The sequence below is a fragment of the Elaeis guineensis genome, chromosome 10, assembly GCF_000442705.2.
Source record: "Elaeis guineensis isolate ETL-2024a chromosome 10, EG11, whole genome shotgun sequence".
In the NCBI taxonomy this organism is placed as follows: Eukaryota; Viridiplantae; Streptophyta; class Magnoliopsida; order Arecales; family Arecaceae; genus Elaeis; species Elaeis guineensis.
Genome location: NC_026002.2, coordinates 15,380,997 through 15,400,074, shown reverse-complemented (window position 1 = coordinate 15,400,074; position 19,078 = coordinate 15,380,997). Strand labels below are relative to the sequence as shown.

The 19,078-nt window shown below is 35.7% G+C and overlaps 2 protein-coding genes across 2 annotated transcripts; one reads left to right on the top strand and one right to left on the bottom strand.

The window, feature by feature from the left end:
• The first annotated feature begins 2,217 nt into the window (after positions 1-2,217).
• LOC105053027 (uncharacterized) lies at positions 2,218-11,447 on the top strand. The gene is made up of 6 exons (XM_010934026.4): positions 2,218-3,604; positions 8,677-8,774; positions 8,931-8,955; positions 9,100-9,220; positions 9,348-9,482; positions 10,831-11,447. Exons 1-6 carry the CDS (start codon positions 3,154-3,156, stop codon positions 11,033-11,035), a joined length of 1,035 nt encoding a protein of 344 aa, XP_010932328.1. The 5' UTR covers positions 2,218-3,153; the 3' UTR covers positions 11,036-11,447.
• A 1,097-nt stretch (positions 11,448-12,544) lies between these two features.
• Positions 12,545-18,809, bottom strand: LOC105053028 (ubiquitin-conjugating enzyme E2 34). The gene is made up of 10 exons (XM_010934027.4): positions 18,629-18,809; positions 17,636-17,785; positions 17,150-17,204; positions 15,872-15,910; positions 15,579-15,642; positions 15,406-15,467; positions 15,286-15,325; positions 14,954-14,981; positions 13,923-14,014; positions 12,545-13,000 (listed from the first exon to the last, which is right to left on the bottom strand). The coding sequence occupies exons 2-10, from the start codon at positions 17,690-17,692 to the stop codon at positions 12,727-12,729; spliced, it is 711 nt and encodes a 236-aa protein (XP_010932329.1). The 5' UTR covers positions 17,693-17,785; positions 18,629-18,809; the 3' UTR covers positions 12,545-12,726.
• Between the last annotated feature and the right edge of the window lie 269 nt (positions 18,810-19,078).

The following is a 19,078-nucleotide window of genomic DNA, read 5'->3' as shown; positions in this document are numbered from 1 at the left end:
TATCTTTGAGTTAATTGAAAAGCTTGAATGAGAATCATATGTACTGAAAGATTTTAACAAATAATATTCTTTTTATTATTTAGTTTTAATATTTAGTCAAATAATATAAGGTATAGATCTGCAGTTTACTTAAAATCATAATTTGTCCTAATGTCCTTGTATATTTCTTTTCACTCTTGCAGAGTAAAACACTTGGATATGCGTGTGAATCCTATTCTCATTTCTGTATCCATGCGACACTTTTCATAGAAAATGTGAGAAGGCTTGGTAAGTCTTTTAAAAAAAGGATGCTTGCGTGTTTTTTTTTTTAACAGTTTGTTACATTGTCATGTAGGATTGCTATATTTAATTTTCAAAGGAAATGATGAGGTTACAAATAATATAATCCAAGTTAAACAAGAGTGAAGGTCATATTCTCAAGCAACAAAATACCCAATTACTGATCTTGTCCTTTTTGTCCTTCAAACTTGGAAGCAATGTAAAACGATATTTGATAATGACCAGGTCATCGTATTTGTAGTGTGAACTGTGATGACAAGGGTGGTGCAAGTTATCCTCCGGTGGTTCACGGCTGGATATTCCTCTGAACAAGAATAGTTTGCATATATAAAATGACCGGGGCATCGTATTTGTAGTGTGACATGTGATGACAGGGTCGGTACAAGATATCCTCCGGTGGTTCATCGCTGGATATTCCTCTGAAAAAGAATAGTTTGCATATAAAATGACCAGGACATCGTATTTATAGTGTGAACGGTGATAACAAGGGTCAATACAAGATATCCTCCGGTAGGTCATGACTGGATATTCCTCTGAACAAGAATAGTTTGCATGTAAAATTTTTAAAAATAAAATAACAGATGATTGATCCTTTGTACCAGCACAGGAGATTCAAATTTGGTATTAAATTTACCGACTTGATGTGCAAACAAATTAAACATTATCTTATAACAAATCATGTGCATGTATTTTGGAATCTAGAGTTACTCTCCAATTATCTTATTATCAAAAAATCCAAAATCTGAAGCTCTATGTTATAATTTTTTTTTCATTTTTCTCATAATAAAAGGTTGTGTTAATACCTGATCAGGTATTGATAATGTCAGATATCATTTGCCATGCATCCTTGCATGACTATGCTTATACCATGTGTACCAGTGAGAATCTTCAATAGTGACCTTCCTACGATAAAAATATGATGTTGCAGTCTATTTAATGTTGAAATTTATCTAATTAAATTTTATCCGGATTGACCTACACTGATATGCATCGGAATCTATTTTAGTTATTTTAATTGATCCGGACTCTGATTAAAGATAAGTCTTCAATAAACTAATAAAGATATATTTGATGATTATTGTAATAACGTTAACCTACATAATCATCGTGAATAACATCCATCTTCTCGCTCGTTATGATTGATTCATATACTATCTTTGATAAATGAGACATTATAAAAGGACATCTTCTATGGATTTTATCCTTAACCTATCCAAGAGCTTGTGAGATCTTTTTTTTCAAAAATTTTTGGAGTTGGGATCAAAAATTATGTTGTTGTTTGACGACAGCGAAATACATTCAATTGGATTTGCTTATGATTGCAAGTTGTAGGTGATTGTTGATTCGACGGACATATCCTAGATAGCTTTAATGGCTTGATCTTCATATAAATTTTATTATTTAATTATAATATAATTTTTTTAAATTATAATTTAATTTTTATAATTAACATTAAGCGTTAAAGAGCATACTATAATATATTCTCTGATCGATAAAATATACTCGTAGATGCTCTCATTCTCTCTTGTACAATAAGGTTAAAATATTGAATTAAACAGTTTGCATGTTGATGCTGGCTTGGCCATCGGTCATAATTTTGCTTAACTATTTTATCTATGGACAATTTTTTTTAATTATACCAAGATTAACACCTTAACACACTTTTCAAAACGGGGTTAGAAAGCTTTTAGTGACAAGACAAGTGCAACCTACATTCTAGTGCAAGCTAGTCAACTAGGATTTTAAATATTTTATTGATTAATTTTTTTTCTTAACTTTTGTGTTTTTTTTTTTTGTTGATATTAATAATAGTTATTTTTGTTTTTTGATTTCCTTTTTGTTTTTTGTCCAGGATCCAAGTGGTGTCCCCAGTTTCATATCAATCAAGAAATGTTCGGGGGTCCAGTGGAATCAGAGTTGCATCCGGTCGGCAGCCTATCCGGCTGATGCTGACCGTTGGATCACCGAAAGCCTTTCGGATCAGCCGTGCAAAAAGATGCCACCGTACATTGTATTTGGACAGTACATCGTACGGTCCACATCGTGCGCGGGGCCGCCCAATCATTCCCCCCTCTCTTTGCGCCAAAAAGGGGCCACCGCGACGAAAGAAGCACGCAATCGGAATTCGCGGGGGATTGCTCTCCAAACCCATTCAATAAAAATATTCCCGAAAACCCTAAAAAAGAAACAGAGAAAACAAAAGAGGGGTGGGGGAGTCTTTTCAAAGAAATTCCCAATTCATACGCGTTTTTGTCCATCTCCGATTCCCGGACGCCTCTGGGAGATAGAATTCTTCCTCCAGGGGAGTCTCTGTCCCCCAATTCCCCGGCTTTAATTCGAATTTTATCCTATTTTCCCTGTTTTAATTGCTTCTTCTGAGATTTTTGTTTCAGGGGCGTCTTGCCGGTCATTGTGGGATCTGGGGTTCTTACAGCACCAACCGGTCCTCTTTTGACCGGAAGATTTTTTTTTTTTTTTTTTTTTTCCGTTTTCGCCGGTTGGATGTGGATTTTTTTGTTTTTCAGTTTATCTGAAAGAATATTGATCCGATTCTGGTTGCGGCATCCTGAACCCGGAAAGATGGTTTCTTTGGACACAAATTGTTGATTTTTTGATAGGTTAGCGGTGATTTTTTTTTTCCTCGTTGTCAAACCGCCGTTTTTGATTCATACATCGTTATTCTTTCCTTTTGTATTTGGTTCTTTGGTAATTTTTGCAAAATCTTATTGATTTATTATTTGGTATTTTTTTTGTAAAATTTTATTGATTTTTAATGGATTTGACGGACTTTTAGTTGGAGAATATCTGTTTTTTGGAATTTGGGCTATTCTTTGTGTTGGAGCATTTCGATTTGACTGGAATGTGTGCAAAGTGATGTTAAAGAGAGAAGCTTTGCGATTGTTCTCGTCTCAATTACATACTCTTTGGAGTAATTGTGCTTCGATGACTTTAGCTAAGCATCCCTTCTCTGCAAGCTTCGGTGGGTTCAGTCGGTGGAGTGAATCTTATGAGCGAAGTATGCTCCGTAGCAAGGGTGGGGTTGATATGGGAATTAGTTCCAGAATCATTACGAAAAATGCCTTGAGCTTGAGAAGCTGCATGGATCGCCATAATGGTGGTTTTAGAAGGATAGATGATGAAACAAGAAAAGCTCATCCTGTAGCACCTTATTGCCAATTTGTTCGGGATTCTGACGTAGTATTTGGAGAGGAGGTGGGTGCAAGATTGGTGAATGGAGATGGAGCATGCAGACATGGAAACCTCCTTGTGTTTTCCAACCATTTGATGCCACAGAAATTGGTGGTTGCTGTTGATGTCGATGAAGGTATCTGTTGTATGCCCATATTTGCTTCTATGGCATGTGTTTGATTATTGTTATCACTTATCACTGATATTTGGTTCTTTATATAAGGCTTTCATTATACATTTTTGGTTGAGGTAGGGGCATGCGGTTGCTTTGCAATGATATAGCTTTTAATTGATGGCATTGATGGCCTATACTAATATCTGTGGAAGCAGCAGTAAACAGTATTTTATCTTGATCTAATATTCCTTAGCTGTAGCTTGTACGCAACTTGCTGGGTTCTTTTTGATATCTTGTAAGGAATTTTAGAAAAGAATGATTCCTTGCCACCTTATAGATTTACAGAAAGATTACTGTTACCCCATAGAGCATTATACCCTTGCACTGAAATAGGGCATACCAACCTGGGGTTTAGCTGTTCGTGTGTTAAGTTATTAGTTTTTAGAGAATACTATATACAAATACTCTAAATAGAAAAACTGTTATAGACCTTCTCAAGCAGTTTCTGGTTGTTAATGATACACAACCTGTCATCTGAAAGCCGCAAATTTTTCTCTCTTTAAATCGGATTATTTTTGGAGAGGTAGAGACATTAATTATTATTTTTACCCTAGTAATTTTGTTGATTATATCTTGGATAAATTGCTTATATATATGTACATTGATTCACACTGCTGTTCACCTTTGAGCTTTTAGCAGAGGAAGACAGAAGTCTGAGGATTTTTTGTTTTCTCCAGTTCATGAATGTAAAGATAATAGGAAGAAATGAAAAAGAAAAGGAAAAAAGATAAGAAATTGAGTAGAAAGATGTTGGGGGGGATTAACTTTACCTTATGTTGCAACACTTGGTTTTGGAATATTTAGAAAAGGTAGAGTTGAGATTGCATTTGATATCTCCTTGACTCAGAATAATGGGGTCAATAGGAGATGTTTGAATTTTTTTAATGCTTTACTAGTCTAGAAGGTGGTGACCTACTTTTCTATTTCTTTTAATTGTTGTTTTTGAAAGTGGTAGTGTGTGTGTGTGTATTTGGAAAATAGAAAGCTTAACTCTAGACAAGAATTCATCAAAACAGTTCCATCTTCTTGTGTTGCTTTGAGGTGAGTAACATGTCCTCTATCTGCTGCTTTAAAATGGCTTCAGCCCTTATATTAGTTCTTTTTCTAGAGCAGGAGATATGCTAAATGGCCAGGTCCCTTTACCATATCATGGCCTTGACTATGGTGGATGCATGACCATAAGATATGTGGGCAGGAGTTTCTTGCCTTTGTATGTAGAGTTGAGTCCTCGTACTTCTCATTATCCAAGTTTTGTGTTCCATTATTTTCCTCAGCTAAGCATCATGCTTCTTGGATCAGGTTTAAATGCAAATCTTATAGGAAGTTAGATCAGATGAGGTCATGGATCGAACAACAGATAGTAAGATTTCCACCATGATTTCTTTTTTTCTTTTGAGAGGACCACCCTGATTTCTTTAGAAATTTAAAAATATAAAGACATGTGAAAATTAAGAATGTGCTAAATTACTATCATTAAATTAAAAAAGCAATACACAAAATTTTTCCACTTTCCACCATCATAAGCCCACATGTAGTATGTCTGACAAGCCAGTAATGCAGCTATACCACTTACAATCTAGTTATTCTTTTATATGCAATATATTAGGGAAAAAATTAGAATCAAATTGAATAAATGGTTGTATGAATACTGAAATCTGCCTCTTCCTTTTTATTCATGAACTTCAAAATGTCCTTTTCTATACATTATTAGTAGTTAAAAACTCTTGTGATGAGCTTATCAATTTTACATGCTCAAAGCTTATTAGTGTTAAATAAATAAGTTTAAATGCCATAATTCAAACAGAAAAATAAAAAATGGATTTTCATATGATTGGATATGTAAGTAACAATGATTAAGTTAGATCCAATATTTTAAGGGATTGTAAGATCCATAATACTGATATACATATGACGATCCTAATTGATTCTGATTGAAGGATGAGATCTAGACTATTTGGGGCTATTTTGATCTTGGTTGTAGTCATAAGTTCTTATCAACAATGGTTTTGCAACCTTGTGTTCTTTATTTAGATTAAGGTTTGCTATACTGAGCTATACTGCCTGGTACCAGACTTTCTGTGCTGGTAAGGTGCTAGTATGGTATGAGGGCTCGATATGGTACTGTACTGACGCATGGTATTGCTGCTGTCTCACCTCCAATTGTGTACCATACCCATACTGTAGTAGTAAACTACTATTAAGATGTCCTATCCTGGTATAAAAATCCTTGATTTGGATAAAACTTTAGTTTAGCTTTGATGGGCACTAGATGTCAAATCATCTTTAACTGGCTTTGTTTACAACATATATGGACAAAAATGATGAGCATTTAAATTAAGAAATGGAGGTGCATTTTAAGAGCGTCAATAGGACCTATGCAGCACCACTTGAACGTGAAGTCAGATATAGGTATTGCTTAGAGAACCGAGATGTTAAAGGCAAACAAGATCCATTGATTTGTGACTTATTTTAAGGTTTCTTGACCTGTATATTGCTCTTCAAATTGAATGTTCCACTAAGGCAAACCACTTTTGGTAGATCCTATAAGCATGCTTGTTTGTACTGCAAATCATGAAAATCAAATTCATCATATGCATCATTGGTAAGTCTACTGCTGTTAAAAACTAAGCTAATCATACCATCTATCCAAATTAGTTGATCCATGCAGCATAGAGGCGGGGCAGGTGGCCAAAAGACTGTATGGTGCTTAGGCGAGTGCTTAGGTGGATTAAATATAGATACACAAAACTAGTAGAAATATATTAGAAGGTTTCACATTTATTTGAGTTTCTGTTTTAGTGTGGCATGACATCAACTAGTAGTGATGCAAATTTCTTGCATATTATACCATGGTATTAATTTTTTGGCCAAAAAACATTTTCAAGAATTTTAATACAGCAAGCAAGAATAGCGAATAATGAATAATCAGTGAAACATTTGAAGCAAACAATCAATCAATAACTAATAAAATTTGTGAGTTGTAGCTAAGTAAGATATTTGGGCATTGTTCATATTTCCTCAAACTGCCTTACCTACTATATTACTCACCTAAAAGATAGTCCAGTCCACCTAGGCTTTCTAGGCCTAGGCATTGGGGGGTTACATGTGGGGCAGGTCTAGGTGGTTGACCCATAAGCATAGTGGCTAGGAACTCTGTAAGATCATCTATTTATAGCTGTAAAATAAACCATCAACTTTTGTCGTATCTTAGTGTATGAATGGTTGCACTAGATACCCATGCTGTACCATTTGCCCTTTTTTTTGGGAAGGCCCAGCTCTGTGCTTGAGTCCCTAATTAGATCCATATGTATGTCTAAAATCTGGGTAAGATGCCTTTAATAGTCATGTGCTCATGCTTGGCAACATATATAAACATAATCGCCATTATTTTTGCCCTTTCTTTGCAAGTTTTTAGCTATGCAATTAAATGATAAAAAAGGATTTTTCTTGAAAAGCTCAAATGTGATTTTATGATTGTTTATGAAAACCATATTTGTTCCTTTTTTTCTGGTAGGAGATGGGACAATGGTAGACATCTGAGAGATGATTATCAGAGATGCATAATGCTTGGGAAGATAATCCTATTGAAATTACTGTACTGATATGCTTTTGTGATTTACATGTCCTTTAATGATCAGCATACATGTTTTTCCATTAAGAGATGGTTTAACCTTTCACTTTGGAAGAAAATTCATCAATAACATAATTTCCTGGATATGTCCTTATACATAGTTTCTGTCTAGGTTTTAATGAATCATAGTACAGATCATACACTTTACGTGCCAGTAAAGTACATACTATGTCATACAAAAGCTTACCAACATAGGGAATGGCTGGAATGATATAGAGTAGAAGCCAAGCGAGGGGGAGGAGGGTGTAAAAACACCTTTAATCTTGGCACTGAGTAGTACACAGTCAATTTAGGGCTGGTTCAGGCCAGTTGGCCAACGAATGTCCCTATGGGGTACTGGATACTGGTTCATGGCTTGTGCAATTGGTAATGGCCAGTACACCCAGTATTCAAATTCTAGGTGTCCATTTACACAAACATCTAGTGTAAAAGGAAAACAGAAAAATCAAGCTCATTTTTTTGCTGTGTGTTGTTGGGATGTGCATTTATTTTTTATCCATTGCTTTTTTCCTTTTCCTTCTCTTTGCCTTCGGTTCTTCATACATAATGCTTTTGGAGGGTTAGATTCTTTGTTCAATATATTTTTGTCGCCCATGGTGAATAGATTGTAGAAGTCTAGAAACTGTCATAGAAGGTGTCATTCCTTTGGAAATTCTAGTTGAGTCTTTATATCACTTTTCAGTTGTACACTTAGTGTCACTTTTGAGTCAGGATCACTTGCATAAGAAGAAACCACGACCCAAGATCTGACAAAAATGTCGATACCATGTGCTACAGCCTGCAAGCCATCCATGATATCTCTTAATCTTTTCTGTTCATTGGAACTGCAACCCTTGAATATAAGTTGAAGGACCTGTAAGTATTTGGGTGCAACTTTAATTGCTGATGTAGCAGTCACACTTGGAAGCATACGAGAGGCATGAGTTCTGAAGTTCTGAGGAATAAGCCTCCAAAATTAGCCAGATGACTCTGAGCAGTTTATGTTGGAAGAGTGTCCTTTTAATATAATTTCTTTCTGCAAAATCTGGTACATGTATTAGTAGATTATTTATAAGTTTCTTTGACATTATGTTAAAATTGTCATGTTAATGTCATTGTGTTCTTTAATGGAAGCTGTAAATTATTGCAAATATAAAACAGGGGCACTGGTATTCTTCCAAAACTTTATGGTTGATGATTTATATTATTTAATCTGGTCTCTCAGCATTTCTTCTGTAAGCTTGGGAGCTAAGTCTCTCAAAAAAGGAAAGCAACAATTTCAGTATTTTTCTAAGCATCATAGTTCTGTTTTTGCAAACAGAGGTCATGTATTAATTCATGGTTAAATGATTGTATTCTATTATGTATCTTTCTATGGATATATGATCTAATATCTTGGTTCTTGTGATTATCTGATTTTCAGTCCTTGGAAGCTTTCTCTCAGCTTTAAACCAATTTATTGCGGATCGCTACTCTTCTATTCACTCAATGTCAGAGTACCATGTATATGAGTTCTTCAAGGTACCGTCCAATGGCTTCACCCTTTTTTTATTTTTTTGGTGATTAGGCATATGGAAGTTTGTTCTTGATCTTCCTTAATATAATGAATGATCACACTTTTTGCGAGTTCTCTGTTGCAACTCACATGCTTGTGTATTTGTATGTAATTCTTAACAGATATGGAATTGTTCTCGAACGGAAGGTATCACTCAGTATCCCACATATTATAATACATGCTGCATATTACTTTGTTTGTTCCATACAGTAGAATTTTATTCCTTGTATGCGACAATATCTACCATTTTCTTCTTTGATTATATACAGCTTTTTTTGTTTATTGTGGCAGCTGATATCCGTGTTCATGAGTTCTTTAAAACTACTTATTTCAAAGAGGGTATTCATCCTATCCCAGGTGCTCGACATGCTCTTCATAGACTGTCCACATTTTGCAATTTATCAGTGGTGACGTATGTCTTCCTCATATAGATATTTTCTAATGGGATTCTTATTCTGACTTCTGAAGCATGCAACTATTATGTTTTTTACTCATCACAATCGATGCAGTTTATCTGAATAACTTGTTGCTTTGAAAAGATCTCGGCAGAATGCAATCAAAGATCACACACTGAAGTGGATTGAAGAGCATTATCCTGGCTTGTTTCAGGAGATTCACTTTGGTAATCATTTTGCTTTGGATGGACAATCACGGCCAAAATCTGAGATCTGCAGGTAAGCCATATTGATTGAGTTCAATGCTCTCTTTAGCTTAAACCATGACTAGTTCTACTATTTGCTTTATGCTTGCATGTCTTTCATTGTTTTAGTAAAATTTTGAAGCAGCTTATCAGAAGATGAACCTACACATTGGAATAATGTTCTTTACAAGGTTTTAGATCTCGTGGGATAAAGGTGTCCCAGTTTCTCCATAGAACGGGACACCCCACTATCCTGTTCCGTCCCAACAGCAGTCCCGGTCATGCATCCCAATGGATATCCTCATTTTTCTCCCCTTCTTCTTTTCTTCTTCTTTCTTTTCTTTCTTTTTCTCTACTTTCCTTTCTTTCCTTTTCTTTTTCTTTCTTTTCTTCTCTCTTCCTTTCTTTTTTCATTTTTCTTTTCTTTCTTTTTCATTTTTCCCTTTTCTTCATCTTTCCTTCATTTTCTCTTTCCTCTTTCTTCTTCTCTCGCTGCAAGGTGGATTTTGGAGTCCTGAGCCCGTCCTGGTCCCGTTTTCTCATAGGAACAGGACGGGACGGCAGGATGCCCTCTGTCCGTTGGGGCGTAAAATCTTAGTTTTTTATAGACAGTTGTTTTTTTTTTTCTTGCATATCGGATATCACCAACGGGCAACGGTTTGGATTTTAGAAAACATGCTTTTCTCCCGCAACATGTGGGGACCCATTTGCTCATCAAGTGTCCTTGGAAACCCGACATGACCTTGAACTGCTAGTATTTTGATATGAATGTGCTTGATGGACCATGTCAGATGCATCAGTAGAATTGAACTATTAGAGAAATTGTATATCATGTACTTAGAGCATAGTGTGCATGTTGGTGTCTTTATTTCATCCTTTCATTCTTTTCATGAGTCTGTGCCTGTAGCACATTATGAATTTGTGTTGCTTCATCTATTTAATTTGTGTACATTTGACCTGATGACCTAATGGGCATGACCGTGTGAGGATTCATTCCAACACATGCCCAAGTTTCGTGAATAAATTACAATCAAATACTATGTTTTAATGCAGGGTGTTCTGTAACTTGAGTCTTTTGGCAGGTCTGATCTGATGCTTCTTTTACCTTATATTCCTTTTTAATGAGTTTCAGGACTCATGCACTGGTATTTCTCAGGAGTTTTTGTTGTTGAAGCTCTTTCACTTTCCATTTCATTTTCTTTCATTTCTGTAGAAATGAAATAATCCTCAATTTGACCTTTAGCTCCAACCATACAGATTAGGCTAGTTCTCGATTTGAATTTATTTTCTCCAACAGGATTTATGTTTTCTTCTTTCATCTCCATAAATGGCATCGAAGCTTCGGATTTTTCGACACTAATATATGGAATTGCTCTTCACAGGTCTTTGGGAGCCCAAATTCTGATTGACGACAACCCAAGATATGCTCTCGAATGTGCAGATATAGGTATTAGAGTCTTACTCTTTGACTATGACAACTCGTATCCGTGGTGCAAGACTGGCTCTGCAACTTCACACCCCCTGGTGACCAAGGTTCATAACTGGCAAGAAGTAGAGCACCAGCTGGTCTCATTGGCACTTCCTTAGAGCTCGCCACTTCAAACATCTTTGGAGGAGCTATCCTGCAATAGTGGCCTTTAATATCTGATGAGTTTAAATGGAGGCTGAGTTCCTTAACCTTTTGTCGAGGATTTTTACAGTTGTTTCAGGTCCCTTGCTTTCAAAAAATTTATAAAGCGGGGTAATGAATTTGATCAATTAGATTAGCGATAGAAGGTAGCAGGTCTAAAATCAAATTGAGTGTTCTCTGTTGTCCCACACTCAAATGCATAAGGTAGACAGCGCTTCTGTATATATAATTGCAAGGACGCTTCTTTCTCAATAACCAACATTATGAAATTTGCTAAACCATGACAAGCTAGTTGCACTTAGGAACTTGTAACGGAAGTTATCGATATAAACCGATAGCAAGTGAACCAGTTTGAGATTCTTGTCGTTATGCTGTATTTGTGAATCATAATTGTTGCTTGTGATAATCGAGGAAGTATTTCTATTGATCTTTGACTACATTTTTAGCAATTTCAATGGAGTGTTTTAACATTCCTATCAGGGAAATTTTAGAGAATACGAACTCCGAACTCATTTTAGATTGAAATTGAGGTTTGAGGGGCTCCTGTACCGTATTTCTCACACCTTTTAGATCATATATTATAATTGCTAAGATTAATTGTCCTGCAATGGAGAGCTGTGGGGTAGCCAGCGTTAATACTGGTGTCTCTAAACATTTGTAAACCAAGTAATCGCCATCTTATGTAGTATGAAATAATGAGTGAAAACCAAATTTTGCACCCAGAGAGGCAGACTAAGGGAGTTGAATCAATTTACAATTCCTTTGAATAACAAATTCTCTCATGAGTGTCTTTTGACCATTGGTGCCGTCATCCACAGATCAATAATCTACTAACCCACGTAGAGACGTAGTCCGATAAAGATCATGTCCCTTTTTCTTTGTGGTTTTGTCATAAACAGTTCACAAATAGCTTTTAGAGGGAATCGTGTCACTCAGCGCATACAATGATAGGGACCTGCTAGTAATATCGCTTTGCTTAGCCATCAGAGATGCTGGATTCAAAATGGATTTAGACCTTAAGAGGATGCATCTCCAAATGAAGGCACCCAGATATTCATAGCACGGATCGGTCTCTTTTTTGGAAAAAAGAACACTTCAAACATACATGGATTAAATTTTTTTTTTTTTTTAAATGTTGATTTCCATAGAACAGGACCTCTCCCTGTTCCCACTTGTACCTAGAGTAGGTAGGGCATACTTTGGGCATCATAGAGCCACCGGCAGGGGACGGAAATCATGCATATTTTCCCTGGAGTCGCTCATTTTCCCACTGCAGAGCCTCGATATCAACAAAGGAAAAAATGTCTGCATATTCTCTCTACTTAAGAGATGAAATTCTCAGCCATTTTACCTCACAGCAAATCAATTGGCATCCTGGAATCTTGTTGCGATGATTCATAGATTTGGCACATCAAAAATCCTAAAACAATAACACAGCAAATTCAGAGGAAAAGCAGGGCACCATGTTGCTAGTCAGTAACAAACTAGATATTTAGAACATTGCATCATGTTCATCAAGAAATGTCAAAGGACATCAACCAACTATACAAAATTCTTCAGTACATGAATCTAAGACCATTAACATTTTCAAGGTCAAAGTTTGCGCCAGAACTTGCATACTGTTGGTATGCAATCTCTGCTGATCAAGTCACAGTTGCAGCAGGGGCAATGCCATCACAATGCCAAAGACTGACACCATCAACAGCAGTAACCAGAATGGCATCTGCTTTCTCTCTCCAGCATTTTGTACAATCCTTCTGTCTTCACCTTTAAGTCTCGCAACTTGTTCAACCAGAGTGGAAGGAGGAGAGCTCCTACGTTCACTCATCCGCTGCGATGATACAGACTCCTCTGAGACCTGTTGTTGTTGGTACATCTCCACATATTCTGGGAAAAGCTTCCTGAAGCTTGGACAGTTTTTGCTGTTAATAGAGAGAGAATAAGCTTTCCGAGAACCAGTACTCTCATGAGAGGTACATGCAAGCATATGGAGACAAATTTTCTATAAACTGCAGAATTATGATTTGGATAGCCAAAAGCTTACATCAACAGCACAAATTGCAATTTTCTCAAAAAACAGATGCAAAATTCAATCTCCATTAATATGGAACCTCAGGTCACATCTATAATGCGGCAGCATATTCGCATGGCTGCAGGTCACAACACCTAATATGCATATATGGCAAGAACAAACATCACCACAACATCCGTGTGGAGGGTCTTTCCCGACCTTTGTTTTAAAATGAGAAGTCCATCTTAATTCAGAGCTAGGGATTTCCAATCCAAAAGATTTAACTGCAAACTAATCAATTCCATAATTCAACTCTACTCCTACTTTAACAAGTGCTTACATGATTTTCATAATTCAACTGACATTACTTTAATATACCAAAAATAAAAGGAACACTTTTTCATGTTTCATGTCTAATCTGATCAAGATGTTAAAAAGCTTGCTAACCAACCAATAGTTCTAACTCATTGCTTATAGGAACTAATGAATCCTAGGCCCTTTTTAGCATATACATATGCACACATAAAGACAGAATAATACTTTTGAAGACTGGGAGCCTAACTGAGTCATTTCCAACTCTTGGAATACCGAAATATGGCAAAACTATGACATATCAATCACAAGATGAACTGCAAAAATTTACTAGTAGAACTTGATTTAAACAACCATAATTTTCATGGTGCCACCAATGAAATTTTGATGTAATATGTTGAAATTTCAGTTATTATAAAATTTCAAATTTCTCATTATACTGAAAATATATCTAAGACATCATAACTTTATGATGTAATCTCATGACATGAATCTAGCATGTAAAATCAAAAGATTTCTACCTTTCACAATTATAAGCAAGTGAAGCCTTGGCTAGTCTTTGCTTTTCATCATCTGTACTCCTAATGCTGCCAGTGGTCTGACCATCATCCATCTGCATGCTCAGCAAACATGAACATTGACATCAGAAAGTTGCTAAATTCAACTAAAAAAATAAAGAATAGCAGGCTATTCTTTTGGGAAAAGAATCTGAATTTATAAAATTGGTTAGAATTTAGAGCAGGTTAGCAGATGGCCTTACACATCCTGGATCTGAGAACATGTCCAAATTCCAGATCTGAAATGGTTTTGAGTAATTTAACTATAGTGAAACTAAACCAAACCATGAAAATATGACCAATCCCAAATGCAAATCTTGGAAATATTAACCAAAAGGGCCAAAAAAGTACTACAATCAATCAATTAAGCCCTACTTAGATCAACTGATGCCAATCCATATCTAAACAGGCTTAGACCAGGATATATAATTTTGCACCCACAAGGCCCACCCAGATCCACTTGCAGGCCAAAGTGGAGGTTCACTAATAACATTTTTTCATTCCTTTGATGCCATAATTAGGATCCATTCCCTTCATATTCACGGTTCAGCAACCTTTCTACCATAAATATAATATTCTTCTTCTCCTAATGTGTCTACTGGGATCAAACTAAACAAACACGATAGCAAGATTTTAGCACCACAAAAACTGGGTGAAGTTTCAGATGCTTCTCCAGAGTGAAGGGAGAAAAGAAGGCCAGCCAGCAATCTCAAACAAATTATACATCTTGTCTTCAATGATTAAAAAAAATTCTTCCTCAAAAAAATGATGAATCCCATCAAGCATTGCCTCCAAGCCATAAAGTCTGAGGTAGGAAACTTACTATGGAGTATATAGACCACTATAAGTACAGATATTTCTAGAATGTTACAATTTTTCTCAAATGGTGGAGAGAAAGTAAAATTAATGCTTATACATATGTGCTCCTTGAATATTTTGGCTGACTTTGAAGCATAAGATGTGTACTGATGACAACGGTGATTTGAGGAACGTACCATGAAGGATAGAAGGCCTGTGAGAACGCTGCACCCAATTACTACAAGTCAGAGCCGTAAAAATATATAATAACTTTTACAAACAAATGTTCTAGGTTACAATAAAAATAATATAAAAAAGTCAACATAAACAATACTCAAATTTTACCTTACCAAGTATTAAAGTCAATTAAGAAAATGTTAATTTTTAGTTTGATAGAATGCATTCACTCAATGTTACATATAATGAATGCACTTGAATCAACCCTAGGAAGTTCGAAGCAGAGTACAAAAGTTTAATAATACTTCAGCTTAATGGAGAATTTTCATCCTTCTGCCTTGGTTGCCCTTACCTTGAAACAGACCACATTGGATTCCAAGACTCTGGATGAACTGAAATACAATAAAGTTATGTTAAATAACACCTAAATACCAAATTAAACAATTCATGTGTTTTTCATCATAAAACTTACAGTCACTCATGGATAAACAGATCTTTCTGTGAGGGGCAAAACGTCCATTGGGAGTGATCATGCTAAACCCACAAGACAAGACGAGTAAATCTTCGTGATAAAAATGCAAGATACAATCAAGATAATTAGCCCTTAATATTCTGCAATGGAATTCATATTAAGGACTTTATTACCTGATACTGGGAGGCTTGTAGGGATAATCAGGTGGAAACTTGAGTTTTCCATAGTAATATCCACCTTCATAAGATATTAGTGTGAGAAGACAGATATAGACAAAAACAAAAACAGTAGGAAAGCTTGCAACAAATGAAATAACATGATGTAATTCTACTGAAACTGACTAAAGCAATGAACGAACACTGCTATAAAAAGCGATACACCAAAGGATTATGACAATAAACGTATAGAAAGTGCCAACTTGTTTTATGCACAGCAAAATAAGAAATATGAGCCAAACATCATATACCTTCAAATGGTGTGCCTTTACTTCCTTCAAGTACAAAATCTGAAAGAAAAGGGAATGTAATCATCAATTCCACTTCAAAATACTGAACCCATGTCAGTTACTAAAGTTACTGCTAAAAACTCTGAATATGCACATGCAGCCCTCAATGTTGTTCAATGATAACAACTTATAGTGCGGCTATAATAGAGTACTTGGGTTTTGGGGATTTATATAAATCCTCCAAGGCATGTCCTTTTTTTTTGACTTCTGCAAAAACCCAAGCACATTTCAATGAGCAAACAACTAAAATGTGTACAGAATGAAAAGAGTAGACGCTCAATAATAAGAAGGTGAGCATCGCAACAAACAAATAAAACATTGAGTTGTGTCTTGTGAGAGCCTAGTTAGCGGGCAGAGCAATAAGGTCTATAATCATCAAAATGGGAACTCAAAAAGCAAGATATGACAGCAAGGAATGCACATTTTCAAAAAAAAAAGAAAAGACATACGATGATATCTTTTAGCTCAATACTGTTGGAATCTCTATGACAAACCAAGAAGACAAAAATAAATGATAATAACAGGCACCAACAGCCTCGTCATCTTGGTATTTACTGGCCAAAAAACATTAAGGAGTTAGATTAAAGTGCAAACTGAAGAATTAAAGACCATAGGATATAAATGGTTCAGTCAATGTTCAATAATGGAAGACAAATAAAGCATTGAGTTCTGAATAATAATCAGTATTCTTTTAAGCTCCAACCAAGCAAATGCCCTAGGTAGGACATTAGGGAAGAATTATGTAATTATTGAGGTTGAACCTCCCATGCTGCAACAATAGTGGAACAAATAAGGCAGCTTGCTTGATCTTCATTAAAAATACAATAGAACATTTTCCTTTACAAATTAGATATACCAGCTACTAAATAATTTATTACAAATATTCCCATGTGGGAAGATTTCATTAGGCAGTGAAAAAGGAAAAAGAAGATAAAATACAGAAGAAAGAATTCCTCGGTTGTCGCACATGCTTCTTATACAGATTAACATAAGAAATAACTGTTATGCTTGCAGCACTATCTGAACTCAGTACAAGTAAAACCCACGGCTAATGTAAATTTTGAAGTAACTTATTCATTGTTGTGAAAAACAATACACAGTGCAACAAGCAAGAGATCTTGCAAATATCATACAACATGCACATACAGCATATGCAAACCAAAAAGTGCTATGTGATATTGTATGAAAAGAAAACTATATGCAAAACAAAACAGAGATAAAATAAGTTAAATTACTCACGCCAATCTAAAATATCACTGGGTGAAGGACGAGCCACAATCTGCGGGGGTGGTTCCTGCAAATTTTTGAACTGATTGAATCAAGATAGAAAAAACATAGTGAATATAGCTTTGATCACTATCAGGAAATAGAGCACTCTGGTAAAAAAAAAACATATTGTGAATAGAAACTATAAAATTGCATATATTTCCCACCAAGACCAACTGAATTTGCAATAAAAGGTCCTGTAAAAACAAAATTCATGGAACTTGCAAAGTTCTCCATGACATTTTAACAATTACTACATTCATCATTGAAATAAATGATCAACTTTTTTCCCCTAAATTTCACCAAATTATAAGCTTCTGCACTGCCTGGTCAGTCTGATATCTTTTCTTTTTTTTTTTTGTCATGAGCTGAACAAGAAGGTTGGGCGGTAGCTGGAGTCTTGGAGATACAGGAAGTGGTAATACCTTGCTAAGTATTATGAATATAGGATTAGCATACCTTACAAATTGCATGGTATTCCTTTTGAAGGCGTTTCACACAGGCTCTCTCTGCCATTCGCAATAGCCAGTCTCACTATTGGAAAGCCAAGACCGTCGCCCTTTTAATAAATCCCCAAAGGTAATGCTCTTTAAGTAACTCAACTTGGACCTTTACAAAATGGATGGTATTAATTAGTAGAATTCCAACCTAAAGAAGCAACTCTGAAAATGACAAGAAGACACCAGCACACATGTAATCTTATACAGCAACGTTGACATAGTAACAGAAAAAAGCATAGTAAGTTTAGCATATAAACCAATGTAAAGGGTGAACAATGAGCTTTCTGTACGCAAACCAAGAGAAGCCACTATTTCACGTAAACAATCCTCAAAAATCTCACCCTTTTGGAAGAAACATCACATGCCAGGTCAGTCTCACCTGTCAGAATCTCATGTCTCTTTCCAGAACGGGCAAGATTTTTCAGATTCTTTTTACAAGAAGTTTGTCATCATAACATTCTTCAGATACGGTATGCACTATCAGCATTAAAATTGTATCTATATCCTATGCAAGATTTAAATGGGAAAACAGATGTTATGATGTGAACTCAATTTGAACTCGTAACGCAGTGGATAATGTCGTATCATCAAACCAAGCATTACGAATTGTTAAATCGTCAATCCCCACGCTTACATGTTTCAATGTATATAACAAAATTGCACAAATAGAAAAACCAATAAGAGAAAAGAAAAAAAATTAAAAGATCTAGGGGGTTATTCAGACCAAATGGAAATCATAAGGATGCAATAACTAAAAACACCAAAGTATGTAAGGCAGATAAATTCATGAACCCATCGAAGAAATTCCAATCTCCGACAGACCGATCACACAATTCCGACACGGATTCAGTAAGCGCTTCCTCAAAGACAACGCAAAGCGAGATCCCAAGCGATAATCGAAACAAAAGGAATCAACACAGAGACAGAGAGAGATACAGAAGGGGAGAGGAACCTTTGGGAGACCAAGTCCGGGAACCCGAGGGCAACAAAGGAGCAGCCTTGCGATCGTCCGTGCCCGTGGCGATGGGAGAAGAAGAGAGGAGAGAAGCTATTGAGATCGCACACAGAAAGAAAGGGTGGGGTGGGGTCGTGTTGGCAGGGGAGGGGATGCAGCAGCGAGGGCGAAGAAGGGAACTTTAATAAGGCCCTGTTTCGCATTGGGGTGGTAATCTTTTGAAAGTTAGACTTTGAAATATAATATAATATTATATTATAATATATTATTTTATAGTATGGTGTGATAATATAACAAGAAATGATATATGTGATATAATACAATACAATTATATATTATTTCATTATTATAATAATATAATATAATTAAATATAATATAATATATTAATATGGGTATTTGTTTTATCAAAATAAAAATTTGTTAAATAAAAAATACCTTCATATCAA

What these genes read in the sequence shown, in the direction of transcription:
- LOC105053027 (XM_010934026.4), top strand. Translation starts at nt 3,154, where the DNA reads ATGTTAAAGAGAGAAGCTTTGCGATTGTTCTCGTCTCAATTACATACT. An exon ending in TGCTGTTGATGTCGATGAAG is followed by an intron (nt 3,605 to 8,676) that starts GTATCTGTTGTA and finishes TCTGATTTTCAG; the next exon opens with TCCTTGGAAGCTTTCTCTCA. An exon ending in TGCAATTTATCAGTGGTGAC is followed by an intron (nt 9,221 to 9,347) that starts GTATGTCTTCCT and finishes TGCTTTGAAAAG; the next exon opens with ATCTCGGCAGAATGCAATCA.
- LOC105053028 (XM_010934027.4), bottom strand. Translation starts at nt 17,692, where the DNA reads ATGGCAGAGAGAGCCTGTGTGAAACGCCTTCAAAAGGAATACCATGCA. An exon ending in TACAAGCCTCCCAGTATCAG is followed by an intron (nt 15,468 to 15,578) that starts GTAATAAAGTCC and finishes TTGTGGGTTTAG; the next exon opens with CATGATCACTCCCAATGGAC. An exon ending in CCAATGTGGTCTGTTTCAAG is followed by an intron (nt 14,982 to 15,285) that starts GTAAGGGCAACC and finishes AATTGGGTGCAG; the next exon opens with CGTTCTCACAGGCCTTCTAT.